Source organism: Astatotilapia calliptera, chromosome 19 (assembly GCF_900246225.1).
Source record: "Astatotilapia calliptera chromosome 19, fAstCal1.2, whole genome shotgun sequence".
Classification (NCBI taxonomy): domain Eukaryota; kingdom Metazoa; phylum Chordata; class Actinopteri; order Cichliformes; family Cichlidae; genus Astatotilapia; species Astatotilapia calliptera.
In genome coordinates, this window is record NC_039320.1 from 3,431,624 (window position 1) to 3,448,804 (window position 17,181).

The window sequence follows — 17,181 nt, forward strand, 5'->3', positions numbered from 1 at the left end:
GGTGATGCGACAGCCAGAGTGACAACCTAAGTCCAATATGACAAAAACTATTTCTAACTTAGGGCTTTAGTTTCTATTGCAAACCCAAGAAATGGTTTATTATGATGTTCAAACAAACGCTTGATCACAAAAGGTCTCTGTTATGTTCACCTTTGTGAATGTGTTCTAATAACTGCTTTATATAGCACATCTACCTGAGGGGTATTGACAGGAAATAATTAAAAAACTTTGCAGAGCAATATAACTTACCAGCTGCAGCTAAGAACTCAGAGTACTCAGCTGATAGCAATTCTGCATTTTAACAGCTGGTAAATGTGGTGTAAAAACCACATAATCTGGACAGCTGGCTTCTAAAAAATAATATTAATAATGAGTCAGTTATGTATTCCAATTTTGTTGTAACAATGTCTAGTTTGAAAAAAATCCAAAAAACATCAATGGGCAATAAGCCCTTCTGTGATAATACCATAGAAGCTATGGTAAACTGCTGATACAAATACTGGGGGCAAATCAGTTCTGTGGGTTATACAATTAACCAAAGTCCAGCGTATAACAGCACCGAACAAGAAGCACTCACAGAGCATAAACCTCTGCCAAGGCAGCTCACTCTCTGGGCGTTATTTACTTTCAAGGGAATAATACTGTATTTTCTATATAATCATTTTGTTTCTTTGTTCTTTTTAAGCCTACTTTAATAATTTTCTAGGGCAGTAAAAATCCGATTAGGGCAGCGTGGCAGATGTTTACTTTGATTACACAAACATTATGTTGAAGCAGATAATGGATCAGAGGTACTGATTTGTAAATACCTGGACATGGATTATTTGACCTTCAAGTAGAGGTCAGATTACCAAGGTCACGTAAGGAACTCTATATAACCTTAATATTACTTTGACCTTGAAATCAACATTACTTTGATTACTTTGAAAGTCATAGGTCAAATGTGACATATTTTAAACGTAGTTTCTATATGTTAATAACACAGACCACACAGACAGAAACCCATGCATGCAAATGCTACCAGAAGCATGACCTAGATGGTATGTGGATTGTTGTTTTTTGGGGGCTTTCTCTCTGTAAGGTCTCTACTTTACAGTATAAACCACCAGGGGGAGACTGTTGTTGTGCTTTGGTGCTATATAAATAAAATTTAACTATTTAGTAAGAGTAATAAGAGTCAGTAAGTAAGTAATCATTACCTACTCTTTTACAAGGTAGATGATTTTCGAGGAAGTTTTCTGTATTTCTGCTCTCTGGCTTGCTATTTTTAAATATAAAATAATACATAATTAGACTGTGATACAAAAATGCTAATAATATTCAGTAAGCCCCCCTCCCGCTCCTTATTTTCTATTTATAATTTAGTAAAAAACAAACAAAACTGTCAATCAGTAAAAATGATAAGAGGTTTTACATTATGCAGTTGTCATTTTTCTGCTGTGTAATCGAAACACAGTATAAAATCTAAAATCCGCGCTGTATCAGGGGGCAGCAGGTGTCGCATTCAATGACTGGTTTCAGTAAATTGGAACACTGTAGCCAGTCAGCTTTTTCCCGCTCTGGATACTGTTATGTGACAGTCCGCAGCGCAGCGCGAGCGGTGGGCGGGGCTGGTGTTCAGGCACTCGGCGGGCGCGTGCGGTCTTCAGCACCTGACGACCACCGTTAATTAATTGATGACACTTTCTCTAGTTCTTTAAATGTAGCGACCGGAGAAAACAAAGTCAAACCTTTCGTTATTGCTCGGTTTCTTTATTTTAAAAAGAGGAGGAAGAAGAAAAGAATATATTCTCGACATTTTCTGGAGACCGGGAACATTATGAAAACTGTTAAGGACGATGGAAAGGTGAGGGCGGCGTCAGTGAATCGTTTTACTAAAGGTAAGATGTGGAAATATAAAACTTTTTTGCTAATGTTTTCCCTCACAGGTGACAGTTCACCTTATATAAGGACTGTATTTCTTATTTTAGTCACTTGTTATGCACCGGAGTTAAAAACAAGGCACGCGGATGGCGAACTTAAAGAGTGTGGTACAAGTCTTCATCTTAAACACACTCAGTAATATGTTTTGGCTTCCGTCCTGACAGGTGTGTATGATTAACAATAATAATTGTTTTAATTAAATGAGTCATAACAACTACCTGTACTGTCATTGTAAGACATGGTTTAGGCTGGGAGGGAATTATTATATGTGTAAATACAATTGGCTTCCTCAGTTCTCAGCAGAACTCATTATAAATGGATGGAGTACATGCTGAACACACAAGCAAGGCAAGTACTGTCATTGGCGCCAAAACACATGCAAAGAAGCAGCTTTAAGTCTAACAAAAGCGAAATATGGCGTCTAATATCTGCAACCATAAACACTGATATTTATTTCATTCAGTCTTCAAGAATATAGAACAGCAGAATCGGCCTTACCTTCTACATCATTAAGATTTTAAGCAAGTTCAATGGTGAGGCACACTGATAAGATGATTTAAGTACATTTTAGAGTCATTCACTGATTTTGTGACCTTTTTAAAATTATAACACCATGTGAGAGGTATTATGTTTTTTCTCAAGCTCTGATCCTCCAGCAGAGCATCTGATCTTAAGGGAGTTTGAGGATTTTACACACTTTAGATGTTCCTAAGGCTGTGTTTTTTCAGACAGGGTTCTCAGATGTAGTTGGAGTTGGCTAGCTTTTATAACAACTTTGATCTTAAATTGTGATGTGTCCACTGTTATTGCAACCTTGTCATGCTCCTCTGTGCATGACAAGAAGACTCTCCATCTAGTCTTCTGCTCTTTTCCAACCATCAGTATGTGTGGTTGGCCAGTGGCAGCTTGTCTGTTTGGAGCTCTTAACATCTTCCCTCTCTTTGCCACCATCCACTGGATATATCCAGTTTGAATGACATTCCAATCTTCTAGCCATTGATCCTGGTGAAATGGATCAATGAGTGGATGTCTTGTTCACTCCTGGCATACAGCCTGACATCATAATTGTACTAGGTGAGACATCATGAATTAAAAATCGACCTAACCTGCTTCAAATTTGGCTGATTTTCACATTTGTCATTTTCTCATGTACTTGTGCACCACTCCCAGCTGATATTGCTCTGTTGTAATACCTCTTAAACTTGTGCATGGGTAGCAGCTTTCAGTGGAAGAGTCTGCCCTGTTCAAGTCCACATGTGATGCTTCAGACTTGGATATAACCCAGAGCATCCTTGTTGTGGCTGAAGAGATCCACAGGGTTGTCTGCGTGAACCTCAGTCATACTGTCAGGGGAAACTGACAGTATGACTGTACCATGCTTCCTCTCTTTGTTGCTATGCTACTTTGTGACCTTGTCCTCTTTTTCACAATTAAATTTGAGTTAAATTGTTGCCATTTTGATATAGTGGAGAAACTTAAGCATTGCAGATAAACATGCATGTGATCAGAAAAGGGTTTCAAGGAAATTAGTTTAAATCAGTGTTGTTTTTCATTTTTATCAGTAGAGTCTCATAAATTATTCCATCTTGTATATGAGGTGGTTGATGGTCACTTACCTTTTGAGATTGAACAATGATGACTGTGAACCATGAACAGCATTGTGGACAATGCACTCTGTTAGTACAGATAATGCCTCCCTTGATGTGGCTTCTGCAGTGGCCGTGGACTTTGCCTTCACAGCCGCATTGTGTTCCTGGTGATGGCTATCAGCGTCCTGTTACCCTTGAATAGTAGCAAGCACTCTATGCAGTGTTAAGTTGTAGGTTTCTTGTACTCAGTCCAAGCATTACCTAGGTACATTGTGGTCTCTCGAGTAGTTCCTTTGTTATCTATGTAGGGATACATCTATCTGACTGGTTTGTATATCGGTTTGATCCTGACTCAGAAAGTTGGATTGGGTATCAGTGGAAATGGGCTAATCTATGGGACAGATTAATTTGGTAACTCAATGTTTCCCCAACCTAATGAACTATAGACTTACATAATGACTGAAACTAGCACCACTGATGAACAATATACTGTGAGGTCAGTTTCTTGATCACTAATATAGAAGTTTTCTTGACCATTGATCAACTACCACTGATGATGATCGAAAATACATAAACAGGGTGTACCTTTAAGACAAATCTGTATACCTAAATCTGCATGATCAACTTGGTCACCTATAACATCTCAAGGTTTCTGGCTACGATCCTCAACCCGTTGGTAGGCAGCTCTAAACACCACATCCAGAACACTTTGGATTTTGTTGAGAAGGTGAGAGATGTCATTATGGAGGCAGATGTAACATCGTACAAAACCATTGTTTCATCTCTCTTCACTTGTGTTCCAGCCACTGAATCAGTTGAGGTCGTTCGTAAGAGGTTGCAGGATGACCCCAAACTCAAAAAAAGGACCATTCTCAGCCCCGCTGGTTCGAGCGGTGAGTCAAAGAGGCCATCCCTAAATCGAGTAAGGGGCCTAAGGATACATCTTACAATGCTGTGATTGCAGCCGTTCCCCAACTCTGTGTAACTGGTACTCATAGTAATGATAATTTGCATATAAATAATCCAGAAACGGACCTCACAGCCCATTGTTTGTCAGTGTTGCTAGTTTCATTCATTATGCAAATATACTGTTTATAAAGTTGGGGAACCTGCAGTCAGCTGAGACTGGAGACATTTCTTCCACTGAAAACACTAGACCAGATAGACAGAATCAACTTTTTGGGCCGAGAAAAAGAAAGCAATTTATTTCTGCAACCGGAAAGATGCTGGTAGAAATAAGGGTTGTTTAAGTAGGAATCCTTTCTCAGACAGAGAAATAAATCCTATTAATTTAAAAGTGGTGTGAATCGGTCAGTCAGAGCTATAATAAAGTTTGATTGGTAGATCTCTGCATCCAGTGGCTTTGTCTTTGACCCTCTCATCATGGAGTATTAAAAAGATTTCTGGTTGTAGACCTGACACTGGAGAAATTACAGTATACAATTCATATTTATTACTGTCATGAATGTAATCTTGCACATCTTTGCACATTTTTTGTTTCTGATTTGCAAATTTGTCAGTGATGCATAATCTGTTTCCTGTTTGCTAGAGAGATCTCTCTCTTTGAGAGTTTGCATGAGGGCTGTTTAAGAGTGATTACGCTTAACTGCAGCAAATGCTGAGTGTGCTCATTTCAAGTGTACCAAGCCTTTTTCGTGTAAAGGAGGAAACGCATGCAATCTGTCAAAACAGTTAGCCAAAGTGCATCACATACTGACAGAGAATACAGTTTTGATCGCCTAGCTTGAGTTCATGACATTTTGCTCCAGGTTTGTTATGCTGGGTTTCCTCTGCAAGCCAGTCACCCTGCTTTTTTTTTTTTTTTTTATTTATTAATTTTTTTTATTAATACATTTTTAGATTAAAAACTACAACAATTAGGCCAGCTAATGACAGCACAAAAATAACAGCTAAAGGCAACTTTTAATGAGTAATCATGTTAAATAATCACCATGTGAAAATTAACGATGATGATGATGATGATGATGATAATAATAATAATAATAATAATAATAATAATAATAGTAACATAAATGGGGAAAGATAAAACTGTTTTTCTATGTGTAGGCTTGCAGAATGTTGAATTTTAGGTCTTCTCTTAGTACAGCAGTTCTTACATCATAAAATCAAGGTGCTTGTAAATGGAACAATTCACAGAAAGACACACAATTAGCCTTTTGAACCCTCCTTTGCCTTATCTTGTAATATTAATTGGCTATTGAAAAACAGAAGCTTTATAGTTGAGAAACCTCTAAGTTCAAAGCCTTATTTAAAAAAAAAAAAAAAAAGACATTGGTTTGACCTTGAATTTTCCCAAACAATCATTTTTTTCCCCCCCACATCATCCTGTCTGTATTGTGTAACGGTCTGTTTTTATCAGGATTACCACTTTTTTTTTTTTATATATATATATGCTATCCGGCTGGCACTTCCACTCTGAGCTCCTCCCAGACTTGAGTGTGCATACATGCTGTTTTGTTTCCAGTGGGATCTGAGCCTCTCTCTCTGATGCTGTTAACACCATGCTCTACATGTTGACCTGCTCCCGAGAATACACCCATAACCCTGTTAGTACAGTACAGGTCACATTAAGAGGAAAAAAAGTGTAGTGTTCACTGAATATTGGTGTTTTGTGGTTGAATATACTACCTATACCCCTTGCCTAATATTTGTTGTGCTGCTAAAAGAATTTTAATCGTTGGGGGCTTGTATGAAGGTGTCTGGTTTTACTGGGCCTTGATGGGGGTTCTTTGGGCTGTGAGGTGGGTCCCCTGTTCATCAGGCTTGTTGCATTGCATTTGGTGGTTGCTTGATTAGACTGCGATGTGGAGAGTTTGGAGCAGGAATCTTTGTCCTGCAGGGAAGAGGCGTTGTATTTTCATGGGGCTGCTGGAGTGTGCTTGTTTTGCCACAATGTTTGCGTGGGTGGTACGTGTCAAAGTAACATCGATATTCATCCCAGCACTCAAGGTTTTCCAGGGCAATATTGTATTGAAACAAGATTATCAGCTTTATACATGCCCCCTTGTCAGTTCTTTTACTTTCATGGCTGCTTGTCTCTTCTGATAATCTTAAACAGCTGTGGTTATTCTAGGCTTCTAGGAGCAGGACAGCTTTATGGCAGTTTTTATCTATGTAATAAATTTTCTTTATTTTTGTATTTAATTCATTGAATTAGCCAAGAGGAAGCCTTTATCCTTTTTCTTAACAAAATTCTTTAAAGACTGTGCATACCATGACAAAATTTTATTAGTCTTACATTTTAGTTCCCTTCACTGTCACATAGATGTCTGATTTAGGGAAGATGTAAAATACTGTTTGCTTTTTGTAAATATTCTGGACTACATTAAAAACATATTTTCAAAATTAACAACTGAATATTGGTCAGTAACTATTAATGCCCTTGGATGGATGCAAAATTTAATAATTTCTCTCTAAAAATATAAAGTAACAAACATTATTTGAACTATTATCTGAGGGCCTAAAACTCTTTCTCAATCTTCATTCTGACTTCAAATTAGGTCAGTGGTGTATTCATGGACGCACGGGAATTTGGTCAACAGTGTTAATTGTTTGTTAAGTGATATTCATTAGCTGCTGTCTGGCAGAACTGCACTGGAATCAAGTAGCTCCTGGTGAAGCTATTAATCAATCACCTCAGCAAGTGTGGACAGTCGGTTAACTTCCAGCTCCCTCAGCTGCCTTTGGAAGCCCTTTATTTGTCAGGTTAATTAGGCACATTATTGTGTGGGGGTTAAATTGATATAGACTTGTTTAAAATGTTTAGGCTACAAATACGTAACTGCATGAAGGACATCAGGAGGCTATGAAACCTGTAACTGAGAAATTATAGTGATCAGCAACTAGCAGTTCATCTTTGTTGTTTTCATTAGTTTTTTTTTTTTTTTAATGGTTTATACTACATACATGTAATGTCAAAGGAATAGCCATAATTGTTTAGCTTTAGCAGGTAACCGCGTTTGTTCAGTGGGTTGCATTCACTGTAGGTTTGTTAATACATGCATGATTAGAGCCACACTCTCTGTGGGACCTTCTGATGGCATTGCATGGGCCAGCTGTGCCAGCTGAAACCTCCTTATACAGCCTTAAATATCATGTGATAAGGACACATTGTAGTATAACCTGACAGTCACTATTCTACCAAACTTGTCTGTAAAAGAAAAATTTCTGTCTTTTGTATCTCTGTATTAGGGCTGTTCGATATAACGATATATATGTGATTTATATCGTTATCGGGACAATAGATGTCTTATATCGGGATATGAGATTTTGGTCATATCGCACAGCCCTACTCTGTATGTTAAGAGGTTGAAACTTTAGCAATGCTTCTGAATAACCACTTTATTACATGACCAATGTATTTCAGGCTGTAGCCTTCATTAGGCTCATCGAAAAACATATTGCAGTGTAGACGTTTGTGTGGAAAAAATGTTTCTAGTAGAGAAAAACATAGAAACCAATCATATACATCCAGTATACATATCCACCAATAGATTACCAACAAGGAATTGGCTGAGCATATGTTGAACAAGGTAATATATTTACTTTATATATTAGACAATTATGTAATAAGTGAAATGTCTGGAAATGGACTGCTGATTGACAGTCCATTTAAAAAAGAAAAAAAAAAAAAAGAAAAAAAGTATGATTGTAAATATACTGTAGTTATCTATTTTTCTAAAATGTAAGCAAACATACAACAGGACATGGATGAAACTGCTTTCCACAGGATTTCAACAGTCTGGACCACTTAAACACTCAACTACAGCTGCTACTTAATGATTTTGGAAATATAATTCGGTCATCACATGTATAGTGATGAACATGAGTATAATTGCAGAAAATATCAGTAATTTTGATAATTAATCATTTGTTTGAATTCCGGCGAAACAGTATAGATATTATTTACTATTTTTTTTGGACATTTCATACATTTTAAAAGTAAAAGAAATCTGTTGACAGATCGGTTAATAAAAAATTAAAAATTTGGTACCAAATGACTTAGTTATACCGCTGAAATTTTTAGCTCTTCTGCCAAATTCAGCACAGTCTTACCAGACATATTGGTATAACAAACTTTATGTGGCTATTGCAGAAACATAGTTCTTGTATAAGCTCACAAAAAATAATTATATTCTAATTATATTATCACTGAAAACTATACAGATTTTAAATATACAATTGTGAGTATTAATAAACAGTTGTAAAACTATGATTATTGTATTGTACAGTATGATTGTTTAAGTTTGGAGCAGGGTTGTCACCATGTTAGAATTTCATGCTCAATATTGATACCTATAAAAATGCTTGATACCCAATGCCATTTTCAATACTACATGTCTCTTGACAAAATTAAGAGGCGTGTCTTTTTTTTTTTTTTTTTTTCCATAATGGTAATTTCAATATACAACTCGCGTGGCTACAGGGTAATTGCTAATAGTTAAAGAGTTAACATTAAGGCGCGCACCAGCCCGGTTAACATTTGAACCGTCGATGTTGAAGATAAGTGTTAGAAATTGATTTACCTTGGCTGCAATCCTAGTCAGAATGCACGCACATGATGGAGAGCATTTATTTTGTTTGAATATCTTTGTGTGTCTGTCTGTAGTTTCAAAACAGACACAATTTGTTATTGTCCATGTCTGCGGCCCTTGGCCAGCATATGGAAACAGACAATGTAAGGCAGCAGCCAAGAGGAAAGGAAATCCCACCCAGTGTTTGTCCACTAACTGCGTCTTTGCTGTCTTCCTGCTTGGAGCACAATGCAACAAGGTGCCCTTTGCGGTTTATTGTAGCGTTTTAATGTGCTCTGTAGGTGCACAGAATTTTAAAGCTTGCTGCAGAGTGACTTTTTTCTCTCTCGCTGAAGTCTTTCAGGACAAGCAAAGGGAAGGGCTTCATTTCAAAATGAGACGGTTTAATCTATTTTGATATTGTGACATGCAGTCTTGCAAAATATTAATAGCACAAAGTAGGAGACTGTAGTTCAGCTGATAAAATGAAGCAATTTTGCAAACTGGATCTTGAATCATGAGTATGATGCCATTATATATTCCTACCCCCCAAAATAGCTTTGACACATTCTTTAAGCACATATCACATTCAGCACATATACTCTTTTGTCATTTTGGCTTTAGGATAGGGCGAAATATGACTCACCCAACCACTAGTAATGTTCAGGGAATATTATGACTCACATGACTGCATTAGTATTTTATTCCCTTTTATAATATGCAAATAAATTTGTTGGATTTTCTTTTAAAGAGAGCGGTTTAAAGTGAGGCAGGACAATCCATGCTGCTGATTTGACCATTTACCTCACTTACTTCAAAGTTAAAAAGTGTGTGTGTCAGCATTGCTTCCCCATAAGGGCTTTTGGAAATATAAAGACAAAAACATTTCCTGTGTGTGTGCGTGCGTGGGTACAGAGTATCACAGTGAAGAGGGAAATATGTAGGGGAAATTTGGAGTTAAAGGGCACCTCTACAATCTTCTGTTCAGTGTTGCTTCTCCTCTCTGCACATTTGTGCATCTGGATCAGACAATACTTCATTTGTTACAGACAAATACTGCACATAAATACATGTATGCCTTCTAATTGATTTTAAACATTTTAAAATACAAACAGCGTCTGAGAAAACACTGCAGAATAGAAATATATTTAGAAAACTGACAATAGTAGATGTTTTTTCCATTATTATCCATTATCATTATTGTTTTTTCAGCCTCTACAGTTTCCAGCAGAGGGCAGTGTGTATGTGCTCCTGTATCACTAGGAAATCGTTTTTAATATAAAAATAAGAAAATAATAGTCATATAATTGTCACTGTGCATTTATTCACACATGAAAAAGACTCTGTATGCTGCCTGCAATATCCAAATCATACTCAAGCATTTAAGGAAAAATGTATCTTGTACCTTCTTTTTTTTTTTTTTTTTATAAGGTTGTGATGTATCAGCTTTCTCCTTTCTTTGTTGATGATATTTTCTTTTGGTCAGTGGTATGAATATTAATATAAATATTATGAGTGAAGGGGTTACAGGCTTGCTGGTTTAATCACTTCAGCCACTGCGAAGGTCTATGTAGTGAAAATCAATAGGAAACGCTTACCTTTGAGCAGAAGAGACCATTGCATAGAGGAGACTGTGGCTGCAAGCAAAAAGGTGCTAGTAAGTGTGTGTGTGTGTGTGCTTAGGCAGCCTTCTTCAATTCAATGAGTCGAAACATTCCCTCTGTGCTTGTTGCACTACACTTGTTATTTTACAATTTTGTCAGTTATGTCATTCAGGTTTCCAGGACAGCTTACATTAATGGTGGAGGGGAGGGATTTGTTGCTGCTCAAAGTGCCTGGGTGAAGGCTATTATTGGGCTGATTCCGTCTCGCTGATGGCTACCCAGCATTCATTAGTTAATTACTTTTGTGCTGATCATTTTGACAATATGAGTAATCAAGAGGTATAATGGAGTCAGATAATAATGTCAGTATTGTCTCATGTACTGTGATTATGTCTAGATTTATTATGTATTAGGTTATGGTATTATAAAGTTATATACTGACTTGATACACTCAGAATACCTCATCTAGTACCTCTTTAAAATTGAGTGAGTTTTAAAAATACCTCTTCTCCTTCACCACATTCTTAAAAAGAGTACACTGTTCACTAGAATGTGACTTGACAGCCAACTATTTTCTCCGGTGTGCATTGCTAGTAATGGCTAATGTATCCTTGGCCCGCTATCTTACATGAAGGTCCACAGCCCCAGATACTGAAGTATCCTTGCATTTAGCAGTTTGCATAATCTTGCACCACTTAATGTCTGATCATCAAAACAATTTGTTGAAGATGTCATGCTGGCAACCTGCCAACCGCACCAAGAATACCTTTTGGTAATTCAAAAATATTTTTCCTTTGAAATAGTAAATGGTCTCCAACTCTATTGTAGAGTGTAAGAGTTGTATGAGGCCAGAGAAAGTACTGTAGTTATCTAAAAAATTTGAACATAACAAGACATACAGAGACACAGGAAATGTAACTTACTTGCAGTAGGGCTCTGCACCATGTTATTTATTTAGTTATTTATGTAAAGGTGTAATTTGCAGTGGGATTGTCAGTCCCGATCAAAAGTTTAAGACCACTTGGAAAAATGGCAAAAAATCATATTTTGCATGGTTGGATGTTAACAAGGTTCCAAGTAGAGCTTCAACATGCAACGAGAAGAAATGGGAGTGAGACAAAACATATTTTGAACATGGAATTTATTGAAAAGACCGCTTGAACTGAAACAGGCTGTTTGACAGCTGATCAAAAGTTTAGGTCCCCGTGCCTTTAAAAGGCCAAATCTGTGCAAAAATGTGGATTCAAGGTTTTTTTTTCAGTCAGGTAGTCACGCTGTCATGAAGTTCTGATGGCAAAAAAAGGTTCCCTTTTTGAACGTGGTCACGTTGTTGAATTGCATAATCAGTCTCTCGCAGCACGCCATCACTGCTGAGGTAGGACAGTGATAAGACAGTGATTTGGAATTTCTTAAATGATCCTGAGGGTTATGGAACAGAAAAGTCAAGAGAAAGACTCAAAAATATTTCACCAGCACTGAACCAGAGGATCCAATTGGTTATCCATCAAACTGGTCGATCCTCGACCCAAATTAAGGCCATTACTGGTGCCGACTTTAGCCCCATAACCATCGGGCAGCATCTGAGACTAACAACAAAAAACGTCTTCAAAGGCCTCGTCTCCTTGAACAGCACAGAACTGACCGTTTGGACAAGAGAGCACCAAACACGGGACATTGAAAGGTGGAAGAAAGTTTTATTCTCTGATGAGAAAGTTTTTAACCTTGATGGTCCTGATGGTTTCCAACATTACTGACAAGCAGGGCCCACCTGAGATGTTTTCTACATGCCACAGTGGAGGGGGCACCATAATGGTCTGGGGTGCTTTTTCCTTCAGTGGAACAATGGAGCTTCAGGAGGTGCAGGGGCGTCAAACGTCCGCTGGCTATGTCCAGATGTTGCAGAGAGCATCCCTCATGACTGAGGGCCCTCGTCAGTGTGGTAATGACTGGGCTTTTCAACAGGACAACGCTACAGTACACAAAGCTCGCAGGACAATGGACTTCTTCCAGAAGAATAACATAGAAACACTCGTTTGGACCCCCCTGTGTGTTCCCCTGATCTAAATCCAATTGAGTACCTTTGGGGATAGATGGCAAGGGAAGTTTACAAAAATAGACAACGGTTTCAGACAGTAGATGGCCTTCATGTGACCGTCTTCACCACTTGGAGAAATGTTGCCACTTGCATCAAACATGCCTCAATGAATTTTTGAACAGATCAACAATAACGGTGGAGCTACTCATTACTGAGTTCATGTTTGGATTTTTGATTTATGTTTTGGGGGTTACAGTTTTTTGGGGGGTGTTTTGTTTTGTTTTGGGGTTTTTTTTGCATTTGCCTGTTAAATTTTTATGTAACTTTAATGCACATAAAAAAAAAAACAAAAAAAAAAACAGCTGCTTGTTTAAGTGAAAATACAGTGATGTTCTGTTTTGGGGTTTTTTTTTGTTTTGTTTTGTTTTTTTGCACTAATAAAGTTGTGGAGTTGTAAAGTGTTTTGTCTGGTGTCAGTTATATCGTCAGTTATATTGTTATCGCAAATTTTCAAATGTATATCGTGATAAATATTTTTGGTCATATCGCCCTGCTCTATAGAAGACTACTGTGGCTATAGAGTGATTAGGAACAGTTAAACAGCTAACACTAATGTTTGCACCAGGCAGTTTAGCCTTTATGATAATTGTTTACTGTGTTAATTTTGCTGAAATTGGAGCTTTACTGACGCATTAGTAATTTTTAGTGTCTGAGTGTTTTGTTGTTTGCAGAAAGGCAAAAATCTTACTATACAGACCCTGTAAAGGTCTTTGAATGTTGAAGTGACAAAGCATGTGACACATAAATATTTTTGTCATTACCAAAACTTTTATCTTTTGTGTGATTCAATAAGTAGGCAGTATATTTATTTTCACTTGAGGACAAATTGGTAGTGCTTGCATTTACAGTGCTTACAATGTTTGGTTTTGATGTGTTTTTAAGAGTTCAGCTTTATTAGCCAGTATAAAACATTTTCTAGAGATTTAATCAAAAACAAACCATATAGATGAAGTTGGAACACATTTGGAAAAAATTGACATTACAATAATTGTGTTTTCTCCTATCTATAGACTGACAGACAGATGGATAGTGTTGTTAAAAGAATACAGAAATGTTAACCAGATGAAATAAATGGTTCTGTTTGGAAAGCATTAGTCATACTCAGATGGGGCAAAATCAATAGCAAAATGCTCCTTTTCTAAGTTGGAAAAAGTAGTTTCAAATCTGAAGAGTTTTTGAGTGCACATTACCTTTTCTTTTTTTTCTTTTTTTTTTTTTTATGTAAACTTTATTGCTATAAAACACTTGGTTTAAATGCACCAAATACTGGAGAAGCTCTTTGTGCCTCAGATTGAGTGACCCTTATTAAAGGACTCTTTCTCAGGAGAGAGGCTTTCTCTATTCTCACAACTCTCTTTGTAGCTTCGAGGAAAGAGAAGTGCACAGAATGCTTCTGAAAGGTGAAAAGTCATTGTAGAACTTTAGGATCTACAGTAAGAAGCCCAAGGAATAAGATGGACTTGTGCAGGACGCAGCCAAAGGCTTTCTCCTAAGTCGAGCCTGAAAAAGTGGAGGTCTTAATACTTTGTAATTTTTTTGAGAGACCTTTCTTGAATAATGTTCTTCTGAATTGAACATATTCAAAACTGTGTACTATTCATTCAGAATGACTTTGTTCTTCAAAGCAACTTATAATTCAACCAATTTCAGCTCCACCACATAGTTCTACTGTGTAGTGGTGGGGTCTCTAGGTCCCTGGCTGTCCAGGGCTGAGTATAAATCTTTTTGTAGAACACTTAGTTGGCTTTTTGCATGTTCAATTCTTCTTTGGCAGCCTCACGCTCAGTGCTTTCTCCTCGAGTGCACAATGTGTGTACTCACAGAGGTTGCAGTGAAAAACTATGTCCTCTCTCCTTTTCACCTACCCATGATTGAAAATCTGCTCTGCTCTCCTCACATATGATACCCAGCTCCTGATGTCACTCTAAAAGCTCCTTCAGATATGCTGTCTCCCTCTCTTTTGCGTCTTCCTAGCCTCTACTTTTCTGGGTTTTGGATTTTGTTTTTCACTCCTTCCTGTTGATCTTGGAACATGATTTTCTTAAAGTTATTTCCCCGAACTGCTCTCTCCCGTCCTCATAGATGATATTATCAAACTATATACTGCCTGTCTCTGATCATATCAGCCTTTGCAGTGCAAGGTTGCAAGTCAGCTTCTAAGCTGCATCTTACCCTCACTTGATGTATTACTGGACCCATTTGTGTTAGTTCACTTTTATTTATGTAGAACAACATCAGCTGTCTCAAGGTGCTTTATTTTATAAGGTAAAGACTGCAGAATTAGAGACAGAACCTCCATCTGCAGACAACGGCATTAAAGAAGAATCTCGGTTAAACAAGAGACTCCCAGCTGCATCGTTGTATGGGAGTGGCAGCCATCTAGTGCAACAGTCAGTGTCCATCTAGTCTGGAGCAGGTGGAAGCACAGGAATGAAATTCAGAACACAGAATAGATGTGTGCAAATTGGGGGGGGGGTGAAGATGGAAGGAGCAGCTGTAATGAATAGAGGATACGTTTAAATACCTGCAGTCAACCATCCAAAGCAACTGACAGTGTACAAGAGAGGTGAAGAGGAGAGTTCAGGCGGGATGGAGTCAGTGGGTGGAGAAAAGTGTCAGGGGTATTTTGTGACCACAGCAAGATTGAAAGGACATGTGTATAGTTTGGAGACTGTGGTGGTGACAGAAAGACTGGATAGGAGGTGTTGGGAGTGACCAGGAGGGCAGAATTATAAATGGATACACCAGCGAGGGAGTTTTTCCTTCGCACTGTCGCCAAGTGCTTGCCTTATAGTGGTTTTCTGATAGCTGGTGTTTTCTCTCAGTATAAAGTGGCTTGAAGTGACTAATGTTGTGATTTGGTCCTATATATAAAAAAACAGCTCAGGTTGAGCAGTTTGCAGTCAAAGTTAGTTAAGCAAGGTTATTGGAGGAAGGAGCGGATAGTGGATAGTGGACGAAGGATGTTGAAGATGGAACTGCAAGGCAGGAGGAAAAGAGGAAGGCCTCAAAGGTTCATAGATGTAGTTAACGAGGATATGCAGAGGATTGGTCTGATAAAAGAGGATGCTAGGTATAGGGCAGGGGTCGGCAAGCTGCGGCTCCGGAGCTGCATGCGGCTCTTTAGTCCGTATAGTGCGGCTCCGCGTGGTTTGGGAAAATAAATTAGAAGTATTTAGCTGAAGTGTATTTTATTTATGTTAGTTCTTTTTTTAACTTGTAGTTCTAAATTGGAAGATTATTGTGATATTGAGATATAAAAATATAATTATATATATATATATATATTTTTTTTTTCATCGCTCAAAATAAGCGTCACACTCGCGGAAGCCGGTGTACGAAACGCCGTGCATTTATCGAGACTTTCAACCCCAGGTAGGCCAATTATGGAGCTTCGGATCCACATTATGTCGGCAGCTGTTCTCCACCGTGATCTATGTTAAAAACAAACACCGCTCACGCCTCACATGCGACAGCTTACAGTCCTGCGTAAAGATTAAAGCCCCGATTTGCAGACGCTGTGCACAGAAGTCCCATTGTAAACATACGACGGCAGACCTGACGATGTTTGCATGAACATGCTTTTCAGCAGGTCTTTATTGACCACTTTTCACACGCGGTTGCTGTACGCACACAGCCGGCTGTAGCTTTTCAGCTCACAGCCCGACACATACCAACAACAGCATAGCACAGACGTTAAGGCGGCGAGGCGTGATTGCGGGTGCCGCTCAGGTGCGTCCGCCTCCCCTGCAGCAGTGCTGCAGACGACGCCCCGCCAAACACATTAACCAGGTAAAATACATATTTAGGCAGAATTTTGCAAATATATATTTTTCATTTTTTAAAAGCATAGTGCTTTTTTTCCAAATAATTTTTTAAAAGTCAGGTCAAGGCTCCAAAAACCCAAAGGCGATATGAGGGTGGCGGCTCACAACAGTTTTTCTTTGCTACATGGATCATTTTAGTTCATGTTGGTGTCTTTCCTTTTGTTATATTTCTTTAAGAGTTCAAAATGTGTTAACTACATAAATAAAATGTAATTTTCTCTGTAGCACTTCATGGATTTCATAAGCAACACACCTTAGTTGTTCACACAAAGCATAAAGGTAACAAACAATATATACAGTGTTATCTTCATTTTAGATGTCAAAAAGTATTTGCGGCTCCCAGTGTTTTTGTTTTGCGTGGAAACCGGGTCCAAATGGCTCTTTGGGTGTTAAAGGTTGCAGACCCCTGGTATAGGGTGATATGATGCAGATGATCTGCTGTGGTGAACTCTAAAGAGAGGAGCTGAATGAAGAAGGCAGGGATTAATTCGGGCATGCAGGTAACACTGTAGTGTTACCTGCAGATTTGAATTTTATTTGTTGCAATATTGGGGTATGTCTCTGCATGGACTCATGCACAGTTAACGGTACCCTTTATTAAGTGCTCCT

General features: G+C 38.1%; 1 protein-coding gene across 2 annotated transcripts in view; it reads left to right on the plus strand.

The window, feature by feature from the left end:
- The first annotated feature begins 1,567 nt into the window (after positions 1-1,567).
- The window catches only part of slc4a11 (solute carrier family 4 member 11), a 103,263-nt gene continuing 87,649 nt past the window's right edge, over positions 1,568-17,181 (plus strand). Inside the window, exon 1 of one of the 2 annotated variants that reach the window (XM_026151298.1) lies at positions 1,568-1,880. In XM_026151298.1, the coding sequence (XP_026007083.1) occupies positions 1,820-1,880 (61 nt within the window). In that variant the 5' untranslated portion in view covers positions 1,568-1,819. The remainder of the gene's footprint in view (positions 1,881-17,181) is intronic. The other variant, XM_026151300.1, reaches the window with a different exon arrangement.